Source organism: Nesoenas mayeri, assembly GCF_963082525.1.
Source record: "Nesoenas mayeri genome assembly, chromosome: 14".
Taxonomy (NCBI): Eukaryota; Metazoa; Chordata; class Aves; order Columbiformes; family Columbidae; genus Nesoenas; species Nesoenas mayeri.
The window spans coordinates 12,358,455-12,382,774 of NC_137556.1; the positions used below are offsets into that span (position 1 = coordinate 12,358,455).

At 36.8% G+C, this 24,320-nt stretch overlaps 1 protein-coding gene across 1 annotated transcript; it reads left to right on the forward strand.

Annotated features, from left to right (window-relative positions):
• Positions 1–24,116, forward strand: GABRA6 (gamma-aminobutyric acid type A receptor subunit alpha6; the record flags this gene model as incomplete). Its single annotated transcript, XM_080353148.1, has 10 exons — positions 1–38; positions 268–386; positions 632–699; positions 1,962–2,182; positions 2,276–2,358; positions 2,957–3,100; positions 3,510–3,662; positions 7,920–8,179; positions 19,184–19,444; positions 24,066–24,116. The coding sequence occupies 10 exons, from the start codon at positions 1–3 to the stop codon at positions 24,114–24,116; spliced, it is 1,398 nt and encodes a 465-aa protein (XP_080209274.1).
• Between the last annotated feature and the right edge of the window lie 204 nt (positions 24,117–24,320).

Consider the following 24,320-nt stretch of genomic DNA (forward strand, 5'->3'; position numbering starts at 1 on the left):
ATGGCTCTGCTCATCGCCTGGGTGTGCGTCGCTGTGAGGTGAGTGAGCGCTCCCCTCCCAACCCCAGCGACTGCTGACGGCTCCCTCAAGCCTGGCCGCAGCCCGGAGGACCGAGGCGACGGGGTCCGAGCCCTCTGCCCTCCTCTGTTCTCCCCCGGGGCCGGTTCCTCGACAGGCGCCACTTTAGCGGGAGGGCTGAGGCGGGGGACAGGGGGACGCTCGAGCCTAGCGCGAGGGGCTGACGGCGTGACCGGCCTCTCCTCGCAGCCTGGACAAGGCGCTGGGGGCCCAGGGCGACGGCGGGGACCTGTACTCGGAAAACATCACCCGGATCCTCGACAAGCTGCTGGACGGCTACGACAACAGGCTCCGACCGGGATTTGGAGGTAAACTCCGGTCCCATCGGGAAGCCTGAGAGCGCACGGCGCGGTGCGGGGGGACGAACGGGGGCTCTCGGGGGCTAGGGGGGCTCGCCCGAACGGGCTTGGGGAGGAGGATCCCGTCCCGGCGGAGGGAGGCGGTGAAACCCAAGAGGCGGGCGGCAAAGGAGGAAAGTTTCCCGTGCCCCGCCGGCTCTGTCGGGGCAGCCCCGCTGTTCCGCTCGTCCCGAGCTCGTCTCCGTGTCCCGCAGGCGCCGTGACTGAAGTCAAAACGGACATCTACGTGACCAGCTTTGGGCCAGTGTCCGACGTGGAGATGGTAAGGGCCCGGCTTGCTGCCCCTGCTCTCCTTTCCCGGGATTCATTATGGTGGCATCTGAGTTGACTGTCATTAAAGCAGATTACGAGGCTTAATCTTCTTGACTATCCCCAGGCCCCAGCAGAGCAGTTTGGCTAGAGCTGCATACAGCTATTTCCCCAGCAGAGTCAGCCAGGACAGCCTGAGGCCCAGGTCTCAGCCTGAGCACAGAGAGCAATGTGAGCCTTGGGTGAGGGCACGGGTGGGAGGTTAAAGATGCCTCTTTAACCTCATTAAGAAGATTGAAAGCATCTGTGGCCCTGTACATAGGTTTGCAGGAAGGCTGCATAGTAGGCAATAATTTAATGAGCAGCTGCAATGGCCATTTCTGAGACGGCTGCCCCTTGCCATGCTGTGTACCCCCAATTCCAGGCAGTTGCAGATTTGGGTGAACTCTGCCAATTACAGCAGCAACCCCAGGAAAATATTACACCATCAGAGTGAGGATGGCATTGCTGTTCTTCTGGAAATTGACTTTGCTGGTTTTGCCCTAGCCCACTTCCTCCAGTACCTGCTGACCTGAGCCTGCAGTCCAGTTTGCAGGCAAGGAACTGTGGGCCCCAAAGTGCAACTCAAAGTCTTCCCACCTCTCTTCAGCAGTCTGTGTGAGAGAAGGCATAACCTTGCCTTCTTACACATTTGCCTCTGGCCAAGGCCTCTATTTCCTAAGCAACTTCTGTAGAGAGCTCCATTCTGAAGGCTTGTGAGAATATTAGTAAGAATCCTTGAGAAAAGTAACTTAGATTAATATTAACTTGACGCCATAGTCCTACTGTAATGTGACTCACTCACATCAGTTGTTTCTTTGTGAATATACAAAGTAAGCTGCAGAAGAGGCACTGATCATGTCTTTTTGTTCCTGGAAATTAAACGTCGAGAGAATACTAAATTAGATGTTTGTATTTCCTTAGACCTCAGTCACTTTGAATTAAATTATTATCTTTGAGAGGCAATGAGGTTTCTTTTTTTTTACTCATACCAAATTATTTGTTCACTAATTAATTCGTAACTATTTTTTAAATAATAAGAAAATAGGCTTTTTTTTTTTTTTTTTTTTTTTTTTTTTTTAGTAACTACTTAATGGTAATAGGATTAAGTGTTTAAGTAGTAAATGAAATGCCAGTGACATGTGGGTTAGGTTCTTTCATGGAGTTACTGTACACACAGCAACTTGGGACCATTGGCCCCCACACATCAGTCAACTACCTGTTTGTTTTCCATAGGAATACACAATGGATGTCTTCTTTCGGCAGACATGGACTGATGAGAGGTTGAAGTTTAGTGGGCCAACTGAGATTTTGAGATTGAACAATTTAATGGTTAGTAAAATTTGGACACCAGACACATTTTTTAGAAATGGAAAAAAATCAATTGCTCATAATATGACAACTCCTAACAAACTTTTCAGAATTATGCAGAATGGAACTATTCTTTACACAATGAGGTGAGAACCTATTCTTCTGCTTTTGGTTGACCTTTGTTTTTGATTCTTTCAAGTAGCGTTTTTTTCATTTTCATCTACTATAATGTATTCTAGACTAACCATTAATGCTGATTGTCCTATGCGGTTGGTGAACTTCCCTATGGATGGACATGCTTGTCCATTGAAGTTTGGAAGCTGTAAGTTTTTCTCTATCTTTCATTTTTTTTATAGTAATACATTCAGTCTACAGGTATGTGAGAAGTTCAGAAGTGAGATCCTAGGACACTACTTAATTTTTTATTATTTTTTTTTTATACTAGAATCTTACTTTCTCCTCTGAGACTCAGACCATTCATAAGCATATAGATTTATTCACTGAAGGGTGACTGTTGAAGCATATTTTATTGTTTATTGTTCTTACACATCTAGTAGTCAAAGTCGATCTTTCAATAAGTTGCAAAAGCTGTAGTAAATTTTCTATATTACTTCTAGTTTTACAAATATTTAGTCAATCTGTGGTAATCACTTTTGAAAATATTTAGTTGATCTGTAGTAATCTATGTATTTGTTTTATAGCAAATTAGTAAACAACAGTTAGTGCTTATCAGGTCCCACCTCAATCATTCTCTTATTGGCTTTTTTTGCATTTTGTCATGAATGAGGTTAGGAACTTGCTGGAGTAGGATGCATGTTTCTGTGGGTATTTGAGCCACAAAAGGGATCATGTTATTTATTTTTTTCAATTTATTCTAAATTACATAATTAACAATAGTAATTTTTTCCCCTGTAACTTAGATGCTTATCCAAAAAGTGAAATAATTTATACATGGAAAAAAGGACCCTTGCATTCGGTAGAAGTACCACAGGAGTCTTCCAGTCTCCTCCAGTATGACCTCATAGGACAAACTGTATCTAGTGAAACAATTAAATCTAACACAGGTAAGATGCAGCCTTGTATGAACTATTGACATTATAAAACACATCTTGAAAATAAATCACAGTTTGTTGTTGGTTTTTTTTTTTTAATATACAACAAAATCAGTTTAATTATATTTTGCTATTGTAAAACATAGAAAGAATCTAACCTTTTCAATAGTCTCTTTAAGCATACATTTTTTCATGCAATTCTTAAGAATTCCTCATCTCCCTGCCACAGTAAAAACAACACATAAAATGAATATTATTCTCCTCTGTTTCCATAAAGTCACTTTACCTTTTTTTAATCCGCTTTTTTATTATGCACTAAGAGGCCTGTAAGTGCTTTCCTCAGAACAGTATGTTGGGTTTAAGCCAATAATGTTTACTCATGATGTTGCCCAATGATGCTGACATACTTGTCTCTTAACAGGTGAATATGTAATCATGACAGTTTATTTCCACTTGCAAAGGAAGATGGGCTACTTCATGATACAGATATACACTCCATGCATTATGACAGTCATTCTTTCTCAGGTGTCTTTCTGGATTAACAAGGAGTCTGTTCCAGCCAGAACAGTTTTTGGTATGCTGCATTAAGGTCTTCGAACAGTTCAGCATCTCATATACCATTCATTCATTATTTTCATTGCTTGTTTGTTTTAGGTGAATATTCACTTCAGCTGCTCTATTTCCATCTTCAAAGGAAAATAGGCTACTATCTCATTCAGACATACATTCCATGCATCATGACTGTAGTCCTGTCCCAAGTTGTGTTTTGGATCAACAAAGAATCTGTTCCAGCAAGAACCGTGGCTGGTATTCATGTTTTGTTCTTTCATCATTCACTCCATTCACTGTATTGAATCCATTGTATCGAACAGCTACTGTAATCCAGTGGGGCTTGGAAAAGACAGCTAGTAGATTTCAACGAACAAAAGTAAATACTAAAATTAAACCAAATAATACTCAATCTGCCAATGAGCGTCAAAATTACTCAGGATATTTGGTTAGCCAAGACTTGTTCGTGATGTTTTCTTCCTCTCCATATGCTTTCATATGCAGGAAGGGACGATTTCTTAGTGAATGTCACCCTCTCCATTTTCTGAAGAGGACACTTTCTGTTGATTTATTGTCTTGTGAAACCCATCTGAATTAAAGTTTTTAAAAAAAAAATCACATGAGATGGAATTAATCTCATCTGATGTGAGGTACCTCATCTAGCATTCATTCTGAAGTGCTCTCTTCCACTTGCCTACCAAGGTATCTAAACAACTCCTGAGGACTTTAGGTGGGTAAAGTTAGGTGAGATGAATCCTGTCCCTAGCACACGTTGAAGTTGGAATATGAAGGCTGTGCCCATACTGTATGGCAAGGCCCTTTTTTTTTTCCAGTGGTTTGAATTAATGCTCCCAAAGCTGTGAGTTTTGTCTCCTTAATTTTTAGTGTGTGTTCTGCTATTACATTTTACACCACTCCACGCTTCAGCTGCACTCGTTATTAAGTGGTAAACTTTCTCTGACTGAAGTGTTGCTTCTAGAAAACCAATCATAAAAATACTAAGTAAAAATAACAAAACTTGTCAAAAACTTCATGAATCCACTATCTATACATATATATTTTGCAACTCTATCTGTTTTCTCTTAGGCCCTTTGTGAGACTTGTCTTCAGTTTCCTAACCATAAATGTTTCCTAAGCATAAATGATGCAAGTCTCATAATTAAAAAAAGAGTATGTAATTGTAGTTAGCATGCTACAGAATGTGTATAGTTTCACTTCAGTCAGTCGGCTTTTTCTACCTGCAGGAAATGGTATTCATAAAAGCATTGCAAACTTTCAGGAATGTGGAATGAACACAACTTCCTCAGATGCCTCTAAAGAAAGATCAACACTGTTGGGAGTTGGGATGCAGTTTGACATCATTAAGCACTTACAAGTATTATTTTCTGGCAATTGAGATTTCTTTAAGTGCTTAAAAATATTAAAATATCAGGCAGTAGATTCCCAAGGATGTTTATTGCAACTGAAGCACAAAATATATCTAGGAGGTTTGTACATCAAATATGATGCTACCTGATTTGGCTTTATATTGCATCTTAGGACTACACAGTGCCATCCTCTACACTCTGAGCAAAATGTATTTCCTATTTAGTGGGCAGTGGAAGTCAATTCTATATCCTTGAAGTAATGTGCAAAAAAGTCATTAGTTGATGCAGTAATAATTATATACAGACCACAAACCCTAGAATAACAACTCTTAGATGCCATACTAAATAGTAAATACAGAATTAGAAACAGTAAATATTTTACAAAAATAGTAAAATAGACATCTTTCTCAGTATTGTGGAAAATTAGTCATGTTGACATTTTAAAAGCGTATTTCAATCCTTATTCCATTCTTGTTTCTCCCAGGCACAGTCTGAATTTATAGTCCTCACTAATTCAAAATTCCCTGGATTTTGAACAGCTCTATCTAAGGAAAAGAGGGCAAATAAGTATTTAAAATTATTTTTTGCATCATATTGGAAATACTTGCATTACAAATTTTCAGTTTTACATCTCAGTTCCCAAACTGTAAGGCTGAGAGAAATTAATAGTAGAAAAGTAACAATGGTGTGCCAAAACCAATTTCTCAGAACAAATTCATTTAGCAACTCTGTTTACCTCTAAAATGGATGCCAGTTATCTTTTGCAGGTAATATTACAACAAATACTCTGAACATTTTGCAAAGATAAATTAATGGTCATAAGCACCTACTCGTTGCAGACCTGCAAGTGAAAAATGGGAGACAGAAATACTTATAATTGTGTCATTGCAAAGAACGGCAGATTGCTAGTACAAAATTCCTTTTGTTTTATGTTGAGCTATGTATGTAGCTACACATATATATGCATATATGTGTGAAGTTTTATGAAGCATGGTATGATCAGAAATTTCTTAGAATTGAAAACATGGTTCTTGGAGGCTGAGTTTTAAGTATGCTCTAAATCCACATGGCAGTGGCTATTATTTCACATTTTTATGTGCCTTTATCTAATATTTTTTGTTCCTGGCAAAAAATTAATCTGTAATTTTGCAGAAAGATAGTACTCAGTTTCTACTTTCCAAGGAGGTCCCCCTGGGAATTTTAAATTAATATCGAGTCATTAAACTTTATTTATAATAATGTCTCAGATAGGGAAGGGTGTTTTGGCTTTTTTGTTGTTGTTTCATTTCTAATAAGAAAAGATAACATATTTCAGTATTTGCATTATGTAACAGATTCTTCAAAACTTACAAAGAAGTGTCAAAGTTGAAAAACAAGGGCAAACAACCATCAGTTACACAGTTTACCAACTGTAATTTGGCATTCAGTTTGATAAAGTATTTTTCCACAGTGCAGAGCATTTCATCAATATTCACTCTACTTTGAGAGAAGTCTTATCTATATCTGTAATAGAAAAGGAGTCCTATTCCTAAGTTGAAATTCCTGCTGCAGTAAGTTTTTATTCAGACACAGAATATATCATTTTTATTACTAACTAGCACATGGACAGATTCTAATCTAATCACACATCATATTGAAAGGTTCATTCTGGACCTTTGGAATTGGAATATATCTCAGCATACTTGTATTCATATTATAAAATGAGTCTGGCAGATTTGGGAGAAGTAGAGATCCTACATATTTTTATACCATCTCCTATTTGCATTTCATTAAAACATGTTAAGTAATGACATTGGGATGTAGTTAACCTCAGACAGCTGGCAAGCTACATCATGTGAAAGAAATGATCTAGTCACCCTGTCTTGATGCTGCAGTATGCAATGACACTGCATCCTTGCCACCAAGCATCATTCATAGTGTATTGATTCATCACCATAACATGACATTTTAACATTCTTTACTTTCCCACCTACCCTTTCCCAATTGCAGAAAAGAGCAGAAGGGGGTATTCTCCGCTTGCTGTCTTTACATACCTGCAATTTTCACATTATAGCAGGCATAATTATAAGTAAACATGAGTCATAGAGGCTCATATGTCAATGAATGACTTTGCTTTTGCACTTTTAACTTCTATCAGGCAACAGTGGGAAGTATGTTTCCTACATTGTTAATGCTGTATACTTCAAAACAGAAAGAATAAATTCATGAGTTCACATGAATAATACTGTAGGGCCCATGAGCTACATGACCAGATTTGTTGTGTGAAAATAGATAAGCAGCTGTAGAGAAGTAGCTTTGCTGTCCTGTATTTGTAACTATGGGCACTTTCAAATCAAAATAGTGTTATTGAATCTTAAACAATGTATCCAGTGATTAAAGACACAGGGGACCAAACTCTCATTACTGTAAATATTTGGATCATAGCCTACCACTGGTTTTAATGCAGAATTCAATTGATTCAGTGAGGGTTCTGTAAACCATGATCTGTCTTGTGCAACAACAGGAGAAAGATAGGATTACTGTTGGGAAATGACAGTATGCTAATCTAGATTTCTGCCAAACGCTCCACTTACTAACCCCTCAAGTAAAGTGTCTTTCATAGTTTGACCCCGAATTTTGTTATACCCATGTTCACTACAATTCTAAGAAGCTGCACCAGGTAGTATGTAGTTATCTTAACTTTCAGTCCATTCAATGTATTAAGGAAGTTTGTTCAGAGCTTTTAGATGATGAAACCAGTATACATTAATTACTTAAGAATACAAAAGACTTAGCAGTGTTGGTAGTCAGCTGTTATGTAGGATGACAGTGAAAACCAAAGAGGAGTTGTGGGTTTTTTTAATATATATGAATTTAAGAGTATAAGTGTTGAAGCAAAAATCTAATTCCCCCATTTTCTTTCCCTTATTTTCAAGGAATCACTACAGTTCTAACAATGACCACTTTAAGCATCAGTGCACGCCATTCTTTGCCCAAGGTGTCCTATGCAACCGCCATGGATTGGTTCATAGCTGTGTGCTTTGCCTTTGTCTTCTCTGCACTTATTGAGTTTGCAGCTGTCAACTACTTTACCAATCTTCAGACCCAGAGAGCAATGAGGAAGGCAGCCAGGGCAGCAGCACTGGCAGCAGCACTATCAGCAGCAACTGTACCGGCAGAGGACGAGATTGTCTCGGTAATTGCTTGCTTTTCTGATAATAAGCATCATATAGGAAGAGGCAGCTGAAGTAGTGAATGCAAAACAATATTAAAGTGATCTTAACCTGAGACAGATTATGTAACCAGACCATGTCTATTTATCTAAGACATCGTTCTTATTTCAGAAAATGAAAAGGCTTCATTTATTCATACTGTTTATTTAAATTTGGGATATGATTTACTAGAGAGTTGTTTATTTGGTAAGATATTTAAGGAAAGCCATTAGACTGTTACCCATAATACTTCTCTTGAGCAATGCTGTAGGCAGTGTGGTCAGGCAGCTGTGGTTCTCTCAGTCAGACTACAGAGTTGCAGGACACTGTACAATGGAATGAACATGTGCATTGGCCAGATGATTATGGGATCACTGTAGTACACTGGTACATACCATAAGTGGGTCATCTGGAAAAAGTGGAATTAGCCTTTACATAAACTTGGCATCTGTTACTTTCATAAAAATCTGTGTTGGTGGGAGCCTGGGGAAAAAACATAAATGTAAAGATTAAGGATAGATTTTACTATATGTGAAAGATAGGAAGGCTTTCTAGTATCAAAAATGTTTGTCAGAGTTGCTTGTAAATATTATTCTTTACATCTCAGGCTAAGTAATGAATGCTGTCTCACAACATATATTAATATATTTATTCCTATAGCCCTAGCCCTCCTGTTTTCAAAATCAGTTTTACTACCACCACCTTTCCTATTCTGAGAGGAATAACAGAATTTGAATGACCTTCTGCAAAACCTTGGAGTCTATAGTTGAATAAGGAAGTCAATCTAAGAGCTACTGAACATCAGGACAACACCTGACTCACCACATAGTCATTTTTTCGCATTTGCTTATAGACAGCAGTTAAGGTTATAACATTTAGGTACAGACAAACCATCAAAGTCATAATTGATAAGTTCCATATTATAGTGAAGCCAAACTCCAGGGCACCTTGCCACTGGTCCTCATTGGAGCTAATCCATGAATGTTCTTCACTTCAGTCTGGAAACATTGTGCGTGTGAGCCATATGGTATTTTGCTTACAATTTTTTTAACATTTAAAAAATTGTAAGCCATATTGTATTTTTTACACATTTTTTACTATTTAAAAAGATCAAAGACATTGTAAGATATAATAAAATAGAGGAATGTATTTTATTTTCATGAAATATATAGATACAAAAAGAAGCAAATCTTTATACATTTTTGTTTGTTTGTTTTAAACCACAGTTGTATAAAGAAAATACAAAAGGAAGTCCAAAATATCTAAAGGAGCTTGGACACAAACATTTGCAGAATCTTGCACTGATTTTAAAGTGACAGCAGGAAGGCTGAATTAGTTTTGGCAATATTGCAATGTTCATATCTACATTTATTTTAACCAGTAAATTTTTGTAATCAAATTTAAACCTGACAAAAAACAATGAGAGGAAAACAGAGTATCTGTTTGCCACTAATTAGGATATAGTCCCTCTTCCCCAAATAATGATATTTGAATGAGAAGTACTCTGAACTGAATGAGCAGAACATTGCAACAGTAAAGTAGTATAAAATAAGAAAAATACTGTTAAAACAGAAGGAACTTTACAATGTACTAAAATTTCATTTATTTCTTGTTGAATTTTTTTTCTTTTTTTAGGGGCAAGCTATCAGGAAAAAGAGAGATCACTTGGTTTTATGTAGCATGGAAAATATTGATAGCTGCTACTTAATGACGTGGAACAATAGCTCAGTTCTTTCCTGCACACACTTCCTTACTCAAGTTTGAATTACTCATAGTGAGGTTTCCAAGAAGGACAAAAAAAAACGCAGCTACTTTTTATTTAATTGAAGTCCCTGCTGAGCGATATGAAAAGTTTGGCCCGCTCTGCGCATGCTACTGCTGGTGAATTCACGGCAGATGCTACAAAGCTACCACCATATCCCCCTCACCTCTTCTCCCCCAGTCTCCAGAAGACAACTCTTGCAAAAAATAAGCCTCTGCATGTGCCCAGATATATTAGAACACACTCCTGCTGATTGAGGCTCCTTCAATACTTGTGGGTCAAGTTTACCTGGCCTCTGTATCATTGCAGACCAAGCTAAGCACAAACTACAAAATGGCTGTTGAACAAATTAATCTAAAAAAAGAAATTAAAAGATCTCAAGTTTCTTATTGAGATCTTCAGCCACAAACAGGCATACAGCCAAACTGAAGACACATTTTTCTCATTTTGTAAATATTAACTTGCTAGCCTTTCCAAGGAAAAACAAAAAGGCATCTAGTAATAAAACAGACATCTAGGAAGCACACTGCAACCTTTTAATCAAGAAAATTATTTACAACTAGCTAACAACATACAGATTTAGCAGAGCAGTAAACCCCATCACATCTAAGTCCCAGGGTAAATTCAGACTCTGAAACACCCCATAGTGTCCACAAAATGCTGTAATCCTGATCTTGCTCAAAGATCATATTATCCAAGACAGTAATTTTTGAGCCCCGTAAGTCCACCACTTTTTTTCTCACAGGACCACTTCTCTGTGAGAACTCACCTCTTCAGTAATAGAAAAAGCAAAATCAATGTGATCATAAAAATGAAGGACAGTTACAATTGAAGGAAAGATGATGTAGTCAGAACAGCTTCTAGAAGAATTAACTATTACATTTAAAAGATCCCATTCCAGCAGGGCAAGCCGGGAAAAAGGAGTAATTACAGGATAAGAGATTTTTTGAAGTTTTTTTTTTTATAATTATTTTCTTTCTTTTTTGTGTATGGTGAAGGTAAGGGGCAAAGAACTTTTGTGTGTTGTCACACAGATGGATATACTGCAGGCAGTGATATAATTTCAGCTGAAACAGACCTGAACCAGCCAATTTGAGTGCTAACAGCATAGTTAGCGCAGGCTGATTGCGTGAGGATATGACCATTTCCTCAGGATTATCATCCTCTACTGAGCTTTTTACTTCTATAGTTACATTACTGGTTTTAAGGCAGTTATGTTTAAATAAGACACACAGCATAATACTCAGTTCCTTTCTTATTGTAGATTTAATAGCTCTTTTATTTCCCTTTTCTTGTCCTATACCCCCCAATTTGTTCTGCTTGTTTGCCTCTAGATTCTTTAATCAGTTTTCTCTCCAGATTTTTCTTTTTTGGTTGCTACACTGCTCAATTATTATTGTTTACGATTTATCTTCCCTCTCCTGCTCTTATTTTTTCTCCCCATTTACTCTGCCTCTCTTCTTAAAATATTTTCTAACTCACAAGGAAAAAAAATTCTATTAGAATCTATGTCTTATACATTAAAATATTTTTAACTGTGTACTTTATTTGATTTTAAAAAAATCTTGCCCTTCCCTCATACCCTGGTCTTTTTTACCTTGTCTTTTCTAATATGTGAATTTTTTTTAAAAAAATTCTTTTTGCTGTTTAAGATAGGATAGTAAAGTTGTTCGTCCACTTGTAATGCTAGTATTTTTATTTGTGATTTTTAAGTGCATGAAAGTTCTCAGAATTTTAGCTATATGAAAGGGCAGGTATAGCATGAAGAGTTGTAAACAGTGTGTCAAAAATGCTTACTGTCTTCTGCATTTATAGAAGTCAGATGGTATTTTTACACTGAGAAAAATTCTGAAGATTGTGACGGTTTACTCAGTTTCGGGGAGTCCATTTATAAAAATAAAAATGAAAAAGTGAGATGTACCTACTTCAACATATTTATGTCTGTACAACTGCCAATAGAACTCTGCTACCAGCAGCAACATTAAGAATAGCAATATAGGCTAGATGTTTTTAATAATAATCTTAAAGTGCCTGAAGAGTGGCTAAAGAACATTGTGGTGGGAATAGCCTTGGGCTGTATGAACTGGTACTTTCTGTATAACAGGAGACCCATTCTTCTGCTTTGCATAAGAGAAGCCCAGCGAGACAGTTTTGGTATAAATGAAAAGTCAAGGGAGTTCTAAAGCAGCCAGTTAGAAGCTTTTACTGCTTGAGTGAGGGCCTAAATTCATTGAGATAAGCATAATTACAGAATATATTCAGGGTTTTTTTAAATTCCAAATTAACTATGTCTCCTAAGAAAAAAAAAAAAAAAGTATTTCAAAATACTATCAAAAAACCTCCTTCCCCTCTGGTCTAGTTAATTTTATGTAAAATCTTGCTTCATTCAAATGAAAAAAAATATTCTCAATTTTATATTGTAGCCAAAAAACCTGTACACTCAGAAAAGAAAGATGGCAGACGACGAAACTCTGCTTAAGCCATTGGAATACACTGGTTTCAGCAGGAGAGACGATGGTCTGACCATATACTCAGTTAACTGATGACAGCCCAGCATGTCTGATCTGGTTCCAGGAAAGCCGCTCTATTTACCTCCGTTAACTCAGAGCAGAATTTGGCTTGCTGTCTTTGTCAGCTGCAGGCAATCCCTGTGTGAAGTACAAACTATGGGTGTTCCACTCCAAAATACAACGGCAACAAGCTGAGTGGTCATCTGGACTCTGACAGAAATGTGGTTTTATTCATAGTGTGACCAAGCTTGTTCTAGCTTGTCAAAACCAAACATTATGATATATACATATATTAAAACAAAAAAACAACAAAACATTACGGCATTTAGCTTTTGAATTACTTTCAAATGTCTATTTTCTGTATCAATCATACTATTTCATCATTATGGCTTCCTTTATCCAGGAATATTGCTGTACTGGAAGTTGCAGGGGAAGGAGAATTGGTGATACTGTCTGGAATGCACCATTTAAAGTAACGCTCTGCAAGGGGGTCAGGGAGCAGACACAGTGGATCGAAAGACATCCTTTGCATGTGAGAGACTGCATGTAAGAGACAAACAATTGTTACAGGGTGGTAGCTTGACCTGTAGTTTTAACAGAAAACGACAAAGAACTGTGAAATACTGCTTGGAGATCCTTCTTATTACAATGTTCCTATGCTTCAAAATAACATGGCTTGGGCAGAAAAGGGTTCTCATTCTCTTTAAACAACCCTGCCCAATGGCAAAGCAGCCATATATCACTTCAGTATAGAGGATTTAGTTTTCTGTAATTGCATCAGAATATATTGAGTATGTTTAATGAGTAACCCAGTGCAACTCAAAAGACAGCACTTCTATTTGTATTACCAACAGAAACAGCTATATGCATTAAAGTCTTGACTGAGAACGTGGCACTTTCAATCGAATTAAGGAGACCTTCCTGCTCCTCCACAATTGGAGATTATGAAGTAAACTATTAAAAACAAACAACAACTTTCAATTATATTGATTTTTTTTTGTCATCCCAACAAGGAAAGTAGATGCTGATTATTTGATTCTGCCTGAGTTATATCTTTGTCTGATTGGCAAAGCCAATGCATGGCAGTAAGGAAGGTTTAGGAGTAGCTGATATCATACACCAAAATAGAAAAACTCAAGAAGAATTGGATTTAGACATATTTTTTTTTTTAGCAGTGAAGTCTAATTCCAGTACCATTTTGCATGGAGGCAGTAAGAACAAAACAGAATTAAATTACAGAAAAAATCCCAAACAAACCTCTCTAGTACTGTTTGTGCAGTTCAGTCTCATTTAGACCCTCAAAGAAGTAGTTCCTATATGCTGCAGAAATTTAGCAGAGTAAATGCAGACAGGGACTGTTCTTAGGACTGATACTGATAAGTTTAAGAGCTGAATGTGACTTTGAACATTAAATCTGTAAATCTGTTTAAGATAAACACATCCTTTGCTAATTATTTGATTTTTCTGATATGCTACATGTAAATGTTAGGAAGAGACTCTACCACAGTACATTCACATTGACAAGAGAATGACTAGAGCTCCAGTCTCTGCTCTCCCTACTGCTTCACCTGATGGTTAGGCTATGTTTTCAAAGATGTGAATTTCTGTCCCTGAAGGTTAAGAAAGAATTTGAACATGGCTTTCTCATGCTCCAAGTGAGTAATTTAACCTGAGTGCTTTAACCCTTTTACTAGGGTAAAGCATGAAGAAAACAAATTTGCATGTTATTCTCTATAGTATTTCTAGGAAAGGAAACAGAGAATTCCTAAAGAGATGCCTAAAGCTGGGACTATTAATGACCTCTAAACTGTATTCAGCTTTTGATTATGGAGAACACTGTTTTAAATGTTTTCAATACACATTTTTCGAATCAGGTCCCATAGATAAGATATGCAAAGACATGTCTAAATTATAGGTTATAATGAAGCTCTGGTATGAGATGGATACTTAAACTGCACAGAACTGTAAAGACTGAGGTACCTTAGTGCATGCCCAAGGGCATATTACGTGACATGGTGAGCTTTACTGCTACAAGGTGCTGCATGTGCATTGTTCAGTAGCTAAGAAGAGATTTACAGATCACTGTGGAACATTTGGGGGGTAAACTATGCTTAACTCCCTCTTTGGCAGCTAGGTCACTAGCACGTGATTTTATGTGTATAAAATGAATGGTTGAAATCACTCAAACTGTATCTACTAGTGAGATGGACAACGAAAAAGAACATTTAATTTAGTGTTCTGCCTTGTACAAACATTTAGTTTTGGTCCTGGTTTTTTTGATTGTTTGTTTATAGGTTTTTTTCATGTGATTTGTGGTCAGAAATTTCAATATCCTTAACCAATACATTATAAAGAAAAGGAGGAATAACACATTTTTTAATCCAAAGTTTTAGAGTTTATTCTCATTAATCTCTTTTTACTGTATTGTCCACAGGAAAGAGAGATATAAGTGATTAAAAGAAAGATAAGTGAGAATACAGATATTAATTTATCTAAAGTTATCCAGTATCTGAGTGCATACGTAAGATACTCATGTTACTGCTAGGTCATAAACTAAACTGATAGTGAGAATATGTATTTGCAGTACAAAGGAACAGAAAGCAGTAGAGAATTTTACAAATATGAATTACAGAAATCTCTTGAGGAGGAGAAACATAAGAACAAAGCACATTCATAAATCACAGTTAGCATCTATATAAAAATCAGAAAAAGTAGATAAAAAATTCCATTTACTCCAAGGTTATATATGCTGTATTTTTAAAATCTGGAAGCCAAGCAATTTGCTGAGAGCTTCCTGAGACATTCTGGTCATAAGCAAATTGTAGTGATACTGACGAGAGTTGTGAAGAACTGCACCTTTACAGATGAGATGAGACTATTTTGTGAGCTTTCCAGGGGATCAAAGAGCTGAGCTGCACAAGCCTAGTGGAAGCCAGACTATACCTTACTAGCCCGTATACACACCAGTCTTTGTCTAGTCTAGTTTTATGATACCTCAAATTAAACAGTGATCCTGCAATTTGTTCTGTGTCACTGGGCAGTCATACATAGTGACAAGTTTAATTGCCTGATGGGACTAGTATTCCACATGAGTGCAAGAGTACTCCTCTGAATCAGGATTCAGTACTTAACAAAATTCATTATTTCTTTACGACAATGTGCCTTGCCTCAGGCTTCTTTTTGTTGCTTAATTATTCTAAACCAGTCCTTGCTATTTGAGTGATTGCCTATGTAAACTATGCAAAATAGACTATTCATTCCTGTTTTCTCTCTGTGTTTTGCTAAAGTTTATGATGTCATTGTGGGTAATCCTTATCAAAATAAAAAGTTAAATGTAAATACAGTAGATGAATTACTGTATCTGCTTTTCAGAACTCAGCTGAAATAAGAAACTATGTGGTTTCCTCTCACCACCCTCTCCTTGTTTTAGCAGTGAATTCTAATGAAAAATATGAGTTGTGGTTCTGGGGCAGCAAGTCTGATCTACAGTCAGCTGCCACACTGAAAAACATCTTCATTACACATCTGAGATAAATTTGGACTTAGAATTCCATATCCTGAGTAGTAATATACAAAAAAAATAGTCTTGACCCTGACTTGCTGATAGGCACACGAGGGTGTTAAAGACAGTATAACGAACTACTCAGGGACTTTATTAATGATTTATATCAGCTCTAAACCATCACCAGCAGGTGAAGAGCATGACAAAAAATTGTGACTTTACTGAGACAATAAAATGCACTGGTCCTTCCTAAATATTGGAATAGTCTGTTTTAGGTAATGAGAAGTTATTAATATCACTTCATTGATAAAAATTGACCTAAAGTGGCCCGTAAGTGGGAGCATAATCAAGTTAGTTAATATGCTGCCCAAGTTCTGAGGGCACACATTGACTCCGGATCTTCCTGTCTCGAATTTGAGATGAAATCACAATGACATAATCATCCTTCTGTAGCAATCCTTCTTCAATAGGAATGAGATTTAATAAATGTTATAAATAAAATAACTACCAAGATTGTACTTTACCAAGAGCATATTCAGATGATCACAATGATTTTACTACCTCTGCATTCTAAATAGGTTCAATACTGAACATCCTCCACAGACCATACACTACATCTATTCTGCCTACTGTTAACTCCATCACCTCACTACAATAACTCCTGATTCACGCTTGAATGATCCAGAGCAGAATTTGACCCACTGTATTCCAGAATGTTACTGATGAAAAGGGTGACAATGCACCTTAGCACTTGTATTTTAGGAACCACTCATTCTCCACAAAAGGTCAAGCTCTCTTACAGTAAAGCAAAAAACAAGCTACCTTGTAACTTTTACAATTCAGTTCAAAGCAGGGCATACGGACAAAACAGGAGAGCAACTTGTATGAAAGCAGTAGCCCAGTCTCTGTCAGTCAGTCTTTTTATAGAGTGGGATTATTATTATGATTAGTGCAAGTGGACACGGATAACCCTGTTTCTGATACACATCTGTAGATCATCCTCCATTAAAGTCTCTCTGTTGCTTGCTGTGTTACTAGAAAATAGAAAATCCAACATCTGCCATCCAGATAGGCACAGTCCCAGAATATGAATGCTATTAATATCCTTTCAAAACATGATACTAATAATTTAATGTGTAGATGGCAAAGTGGAAGAATGAGGGATATGGCAAGTTGGAAGTGTTGATGGGACGTGGGGGAACAAAAACGTAATAGGCAAAAAGAGATCGATACAGAAAAAAATGGTTTTTTTCTTTGTTGTTGTTGTTTTTTCCCAAATCAGATGATGTTCTCTCCACCTTTTAGACTAAAATTAGCTGTGAGGAACCCATCTCTCCCCAACCTCAATTGGATACCAGTGCATTCATCCACAAGCAGAACTTGGCATCATGTTATAGCAACATCATTTGTTCTGAAATTCTGGTGTAACACTGACCGCTAAAAAGATAAATCCTGTTATAACTCTATTTCAGTCATACATGAGATACCAGGTGTGTTAGGCTAGTCTTGTATTAGAGAAATTACAGCCAAAGTATAAGCAATGTTTTTGAAAAAGTGCTTATTTTCATTTTAATTAACAATTCATTGGTCTGATTGACTAAAATATGTTTCCATGCTTAGAAATCCTGCAAGATAAATCCTAAAAATGTTGACAGTGGGCTGCATTTGAGTGAACGATTGCCACTCAATCACTCCCAAGGAATGACTTTGGAAATTGCATATCTAACAGAATTTGGCCACCTTGAAACCATTCAAATGTTACTATTCCATTTTGCAATAGATACATATGCTGTTGTACTCTAAGTTATTTACATTGGGTAAGACTTCCCTCATCAGCTTCAGTCATTCAGTCATCTTGTTTTGCTGACCGAAAAAGCTGCTTAGTCAAACCCAAGAGTAGCTGTGTATGTTGTGTGATTTTGCTGCACAATACTCTTCATCAATAAAGTGAAAATAAGTTTTACATTCCTTTATTGATGAAGCCTCAGACTAAAACGTATGTTAGCACTCTTGCTAGACTCTAGGGTATTTCTGTTGCTTTCTGTTACCAGAAAATGTGAGTACTTCATATTAAAATAACGAAAAACAACTTGATGCTCTAGGCGTTCTTCCATATTTTCTCAGCCATCAGCCAAATCTTATGGTTGCTGCTATGCAGCCACATTACTAATGGCAGTCCTGGGCAGTGGCAGTAGCAGCAAGGATTTTGAAAACAGCCTCCCATTTGATAGCACTGTGAAAGTGGGTAACCTAAATCCATTAAAGCAGGCTTAGATCCTGGGGTAGATCTTATTCCTAAACCATTTATGCAAGGAAGGAATCTATTACTTCTACTGTTGTGCAAGTAAAAAATGGCAACTTGGCCACAAATAGAACAGGTGTATATAATGAATATACATGTCAGCCTAGCAACTAAGACACAAAATCTAAATCTGATACAAAATCTAAATCTAAATCTAAATTATTTAGCTGGATCCTGAGGTCCAGCTAAATTTTTAAGAGCGATCATACAGCTTTCTAAAAATGTATTTGACCTGGCTTTGAATATTGCATAAAATATAGGAATAATCTAGTTTCATTTTGCCATAAATGAAAATAAAAATAGTCCTATTACAGTTAGAATGAGTATTCATCTTCAGTTATATGCATGAAACTGCTGTGGGAATCATGAGATATATTAGAAAATGAAATGTCATCCCAGAAAAACCTACAGGACAATTTAACATGTGTCTTCAGCAACTGTAAAGGTAGTCCATTTCTTTTTATGCAGCAGATTTCTAGTTCATAAGCAGCTAGTCTGGGACTAACACACATGACAGCTCAACTCCATTCAGTGAGTGTTTACCAAAACTCAATGGGCTCACACAGCGAAGATTGCACTTGAGCCAGCCCATATGTGCTAATTTGTTTAAACTTGATTCATATCTACATAAACTTCAGTCATCCCAATATATTGCACCTTAGATACACCACTACCTTCTTTTCTTTTTGCTCAATCTTTTATTTCTCTCTAGTAGCTTCCATTTGTTATCATGTTAAAAATATAGAAATCACCTATTCTTTTATGTTTCTTTAGATTGCTCTATAGCAGAGAAACAGCAATAAAATCAGAAAATTGAGTATAAAGGTGGAGAGAATCTTAATGATCACAAACCCTAAGATTCTGTATCCAAAAATCACCCTTTTTTCCCCTTTTTCTTTTTTTCTTCCACAGCATTCTGACTCTAACTGTAACCTGAAGAAGCGAGTAAACTCTGTAACGTCTCAGGCAGAACAGTCTCCTGAAGCCAGCATAATATCAAATAGTGCATCCCAGTGTCAACCAGTGTCTGTTCCTCCACCAGCTCCACCACCACCACCACCAATTGGAGGCACAAGTAAAATAGACCAGTATTCTAGGATCCTCTTTCCAGTGGCATTTGCAGGATTCAACCTTGTATACTGGGTTGTTTATCTTTCAAAAGACACAATGGAAGTGAGTAGTAGAATTTCTGATTACTTGCTTATGATATGTAATAGGTTTACTTGACCAACATTATTTTCATTATTCATTTACTCTTGCAACTTCAGTTAATCAGTCCTTTCTTAGGAAAGTTACTGATAATAGCTTTCTCTAAAAAAGTCAGCTGTGGCGGCACTCAGTACAATGCAGAAAGGCTATTTGAAGATGAGAAATGTAAACACTTATCTCTATGCCGTGTTGCATTGAGCAGAACACATTGTGTAAGGGAACGTATGATGCCATTCTCAGCAAACAAACTAAATCTTCCATTTCTTAATCTTCCTATCTGCAGTGAGGAACAGTAGAATTATCTGCTGAAGCAATGTAGTGAAAGAGACAAGAACTTTAATGTCTCCTAAGGTTTGCTCAGTGAGGTAATGAGAACAGTCTCCCCCAAAGAGTTTGTTATTCATTCTAAACATTTATCCATAGTGTGAAGAATTGACAACTGCAGTATACAGTTTGTGAATCAAGAGTCCCTGATTTTGTACCTTTTAACACTGCTTTTTCCTGTTTCTTTGTATTAAGTCTTTAATGCTTTAATTCTCTCATTTTTTCCTTTTGCCTAAACGCAGTGAATGGTGTCCCGTTTCCTTGGTAAAAAAATATTCATTTGCCTTGTTGCCATAGAATTTTTGCATCTCACTGTACATTGCAGTCAATATGATTGGTACATTTAGCTTTATTTAGGACAGCTAGAGAGATAATCACAGTGTTTAGATAGTACTGAATGCACAAAGTCCCTACATCAATAAAAACAGAGGCTGGCAATCTGGTATGAGTGGCGAGCAGCTTGTGCCTCTGTTTCCTAGATTAGAGGTAGATCACGCCAAGGGAAATCTCATGGACAGCCAGGAGATGTTGAAGTAACACAACAGAGCTGATCAGCTGATGGGTGGCATCTTGCCTCTGCTTGAAGCAGGGGCTACTAGCCTCTAATTTTGCTGATTTTTGCTACTGGTATGATCGGGAAAATGCTGTCTCTCAAAGATGGAGTATGCTGCCAAGCAGCTCATATAAAATCAGGAGGGCAGGAAGATGGGAGGCCCTATCTCTTACAAATGTTTCTGCAGATGTCTCTCTCAAGAGGTCACAGCTGCTACCTCCTGGCCCCTCAAAATCTGCCCAATGCTAAATTTAGCATTTGTGCCAGAGTTACTGATCCTGCCATTAAAATATTGACTATGTGTGCAAATTACTTATCTCAATCAGAGAAGGGAAGTATCAAAAAAGCTCATTTATAATCATTACTGCTTCTGTTTTGAGGCCAGTTCCTCAGTTTGTGTAGCTTGCCATAACTCCAGTGATTTCATTTAACTGTTCGCATTTTGAATCTAGAAATGTTTGAAACATAGTTGCCATATCCCTTGGTAGGGATGAATTATTTACACTGAACCTTGTATATTAATAGTTATAGTACAACAAGGCTTTTAAAATACTTCTAAAGTCTAGAGCATAGTGCTGACTATAAATATTTTTAAAATGGCACTTTTGCAAGCTCACAAACTTACAAATTCAGAAATTACGTTCTGTAGTAGCCTTATAGAATGACAGAAATCTAGCAGCAAGATTCAGAAAACAGAACAGTATTGACAGCTGGGGTGTTTCAAATTATGAAGAATGTAAAACAGTTACATAGAATGTTGATCAAACTCTTATTCGCAAATGATGTTTTCCTGTTTGTATACTCAGCTGTAACTAATAATGAGTGAGATACACATTGCTAGGTTTCTAATTCAATATGTTGTATCGGTTTATCAGTTGTTACTTTCAGGGAAAAACAGGATTGGTTTTGCTTTAAAAATACATTTAAAATATTTAAACCTTTCCATTGAAGTGGAGAAGATAAAGTTAGGTGAGCATACTTCAAGGCCATGTTAAGTCAATCACAGGCTCAAGTCCAAAAGATTAAATATTGGTACTCAGTTAAGAAATTTAATTTCATTTAGAAAGTGCATTTTATGCAATATTTCAGATATATTGGCTTCCCTGTTTTGAGTTACTTCCTTGAGTTCATTTGGCTTTTGTTTAAAAAACAAAATGGAAAAAAAATAAAAATCTAATCAGTTAATTAAAAGAAGGAAATTTCCTGTGCAGAAGTTCTTGTTGCGCACCGTTCTAGGATTTTTGATTAGTGCAGTTTGGAGCACAGAACGTCATTCACCTAAGTCTGTTATTGTGGAGATTCCTAAAGCGAACATCTACCTGCTGTCTATGGATGGTGCATATAGAATAAATCAAGAAGCTTTTCATGAATGGGTTTGTAAAAGCAGGCAATTATCACTGGAATCAAACATAAGTTGCAACTCATTTAATTATCTTGTGGCCAGACTCTGACTTGGAAGGAAGTGCAAGAAGCATTTTTCACTTCATGTTCTGCAGTCAGACCATCAGGTAGAATGAGCAGCCTTGTTAATGTAATGACACAATTGCATGAAATGAGGAACTCTCTCCTAAGCTGTTTGGTACTTTTCTGTGCACTACTAAGCATTTTTCCTTATGGCTTAGGTAATGGGCCATATGTTACAGAAATGAAGAAGTCATTCTTGTATATTGCATCTGATAATATTTATAAGAACCTTGGGGCTTCAGTACTTTTCAAAGTGCTCCTTGGAGTACCTTTCTCTTCCCCCTCCATTTAATCATTTTATTTTTTTTAAGTATTCAGGTTAATCACTTTATCTTACTATACATGTAAACTAAAAGTATGTTCATTACACAGAAAGTTTAGGATTTGGAAGTTTGCATAATGAACAAGGTGTCTCTAAAAAAATGTATGCCTTTAAACATTTGAGTCTTATTTTTTCAGAGCAACTAGGATTAGGCAGATAGCAAGAGCAGCTTAGGCTGAACTCTCTATTTGTACTGCCATATATACAGGATCAAGTCCACCTCAGCAAACCAGATAATAGCAAACTTTCTTCGTAAAAAATCAGCAAAAGATTAATTTTAAGCAAAATAGCTGTATTCTCTGAATCAAAAAAAAAAAAAAATCCAAGTTGAAACTAAATGCTTCAACTGAATGTTTTTTATACACGGATGGAGTTGAAGTTACCTTCTGTCCTTACTGTTTAAATAAATGGTTCTATTCTCCATTGGAACAATTGGGAAAACATTCAGTTGCAGTCATCCACCATGTAACTTGATAGAGAAAAGATATTTCAGTGTAAACTGGTTTGCAATAGCATTGCAGGACAACAGTTAAATTGGTAAAAGTAGAGAAATGAAGCTAACATAGTTCTCTGCCTGCATTTTACTAGCATGCTTTTAGAACCTAGTATAACCAAAGGACAACATGAAAGTGGAAAAAATGACGTAATTGAAAATATATATGAAAGAATCCCCAGTTGAAATAACAGATGCCAGTTTTTAGACCACAGAAAATGCCAATGCTTGTATGATAAGCCAACCTTTCAAAAGGTTTTATAACTGTAATGCTGACAGATGCTTAACAACATCACTGTGCCATTTATAATATAAAAAAATAAAGCATTAAATTACTCTAAGAGGACTTACTCCCTCACTACAGAAGGTCAGTTAGTAATTAATTTAGATGGAAGGTCTGAAGATGTGACATCCCCATGATCTACACATGCAAAACAGAGCAGGCATGTTTCTGTGGTGCATGTTCATCTGTAGATTACAGTCATACCTGCCATCCACAAAAAGCTCTATGCAATAATAAACAATACACATTTCTCTAGAATAGCCAAATAGAGAAGTTCTTGAAAGGAGAACAAACCTATCTGACAAATGAGAAAAAGTCATACAGCATTTTTTGGCTTGGCTTTTGGTTTTAAATCTTCCTAAGTCCTTGAGCTGAATACTAATTTATGACAGTGACTTTGGGAGGTGAATTGCATGCTTACTTTATTTTAAAGCTTGCTTGATTTGGAATGCAAAGCATGTCCTTTTAATTAGAAGAATACAAATACTCTACCTTTGCCATATCATTCACAATGTGTGTGCTGCTCTCACATCTTCTTGCACATCTTCTTTTAGAAAGTAAAGGGTCTTAATTTTTATAAATTTATATTACAGTCTGTAATGTAATGAAACATGGAATGATGGAGTGAATCAAACTGAAGAAGGATAGGATGTTAAAGTTTTGATGAAAAACAAGCAGGGGCCAGCTTTTATGTTTGTGAGTAGAGGAACGTACAAAGTCACTGAATGTGCTAAATGTGCTGAGTCCTGGATATTATTTTGACGCAGAGAACATAAGAGACAGAGAGAAGACAAGATGCTAATGATGCATGGGTCACGTGGGAAGAAACAAAAACAGAGAAAGAAACAAGAACTGAAAAAGTATTTAGCTTCAGTATGTTAATATTGATAAAAATTGCAATGCATGTTGTTACATCACGTTTCAGTCTAAAGACTGGAAGAATAAAGTTCAGGACAAAACAGTTATTGCCATATACACAATTGAGTGTTGATGATCTGGGTAACGAACATCAAATTCTAGGAGGATTCTCCCTTATAGCACAGTTCTATTTTAAGTCTGCTGAGACAGTTAGAAATCAGGTGGTTTTGTTGGTTGATTTTGTAGTTAACCACCCATAGCTTAAACTTCTCTACACTTTTCTTCCAGTTCTTTGAACCTACTGCAATGCATCTTCGAAATGACCATCAGTCCAACTGAAGATCAGCTCAAGGTTTCAAAGAATTCTCTGAAGGTCATATAGGGCTGAAGGGATTTCAAAGGATTTGGTCTATCTGCAGGTGCTCTCAGTTTTCAAGCAGGGAATACTAACATTTGACATGACCTGGAAACAAACTCTGGACAAATCCTAAAGACGGAAGCTGCACAGGGCTCTAACAATACTTCCTTCATATTTCTTATACT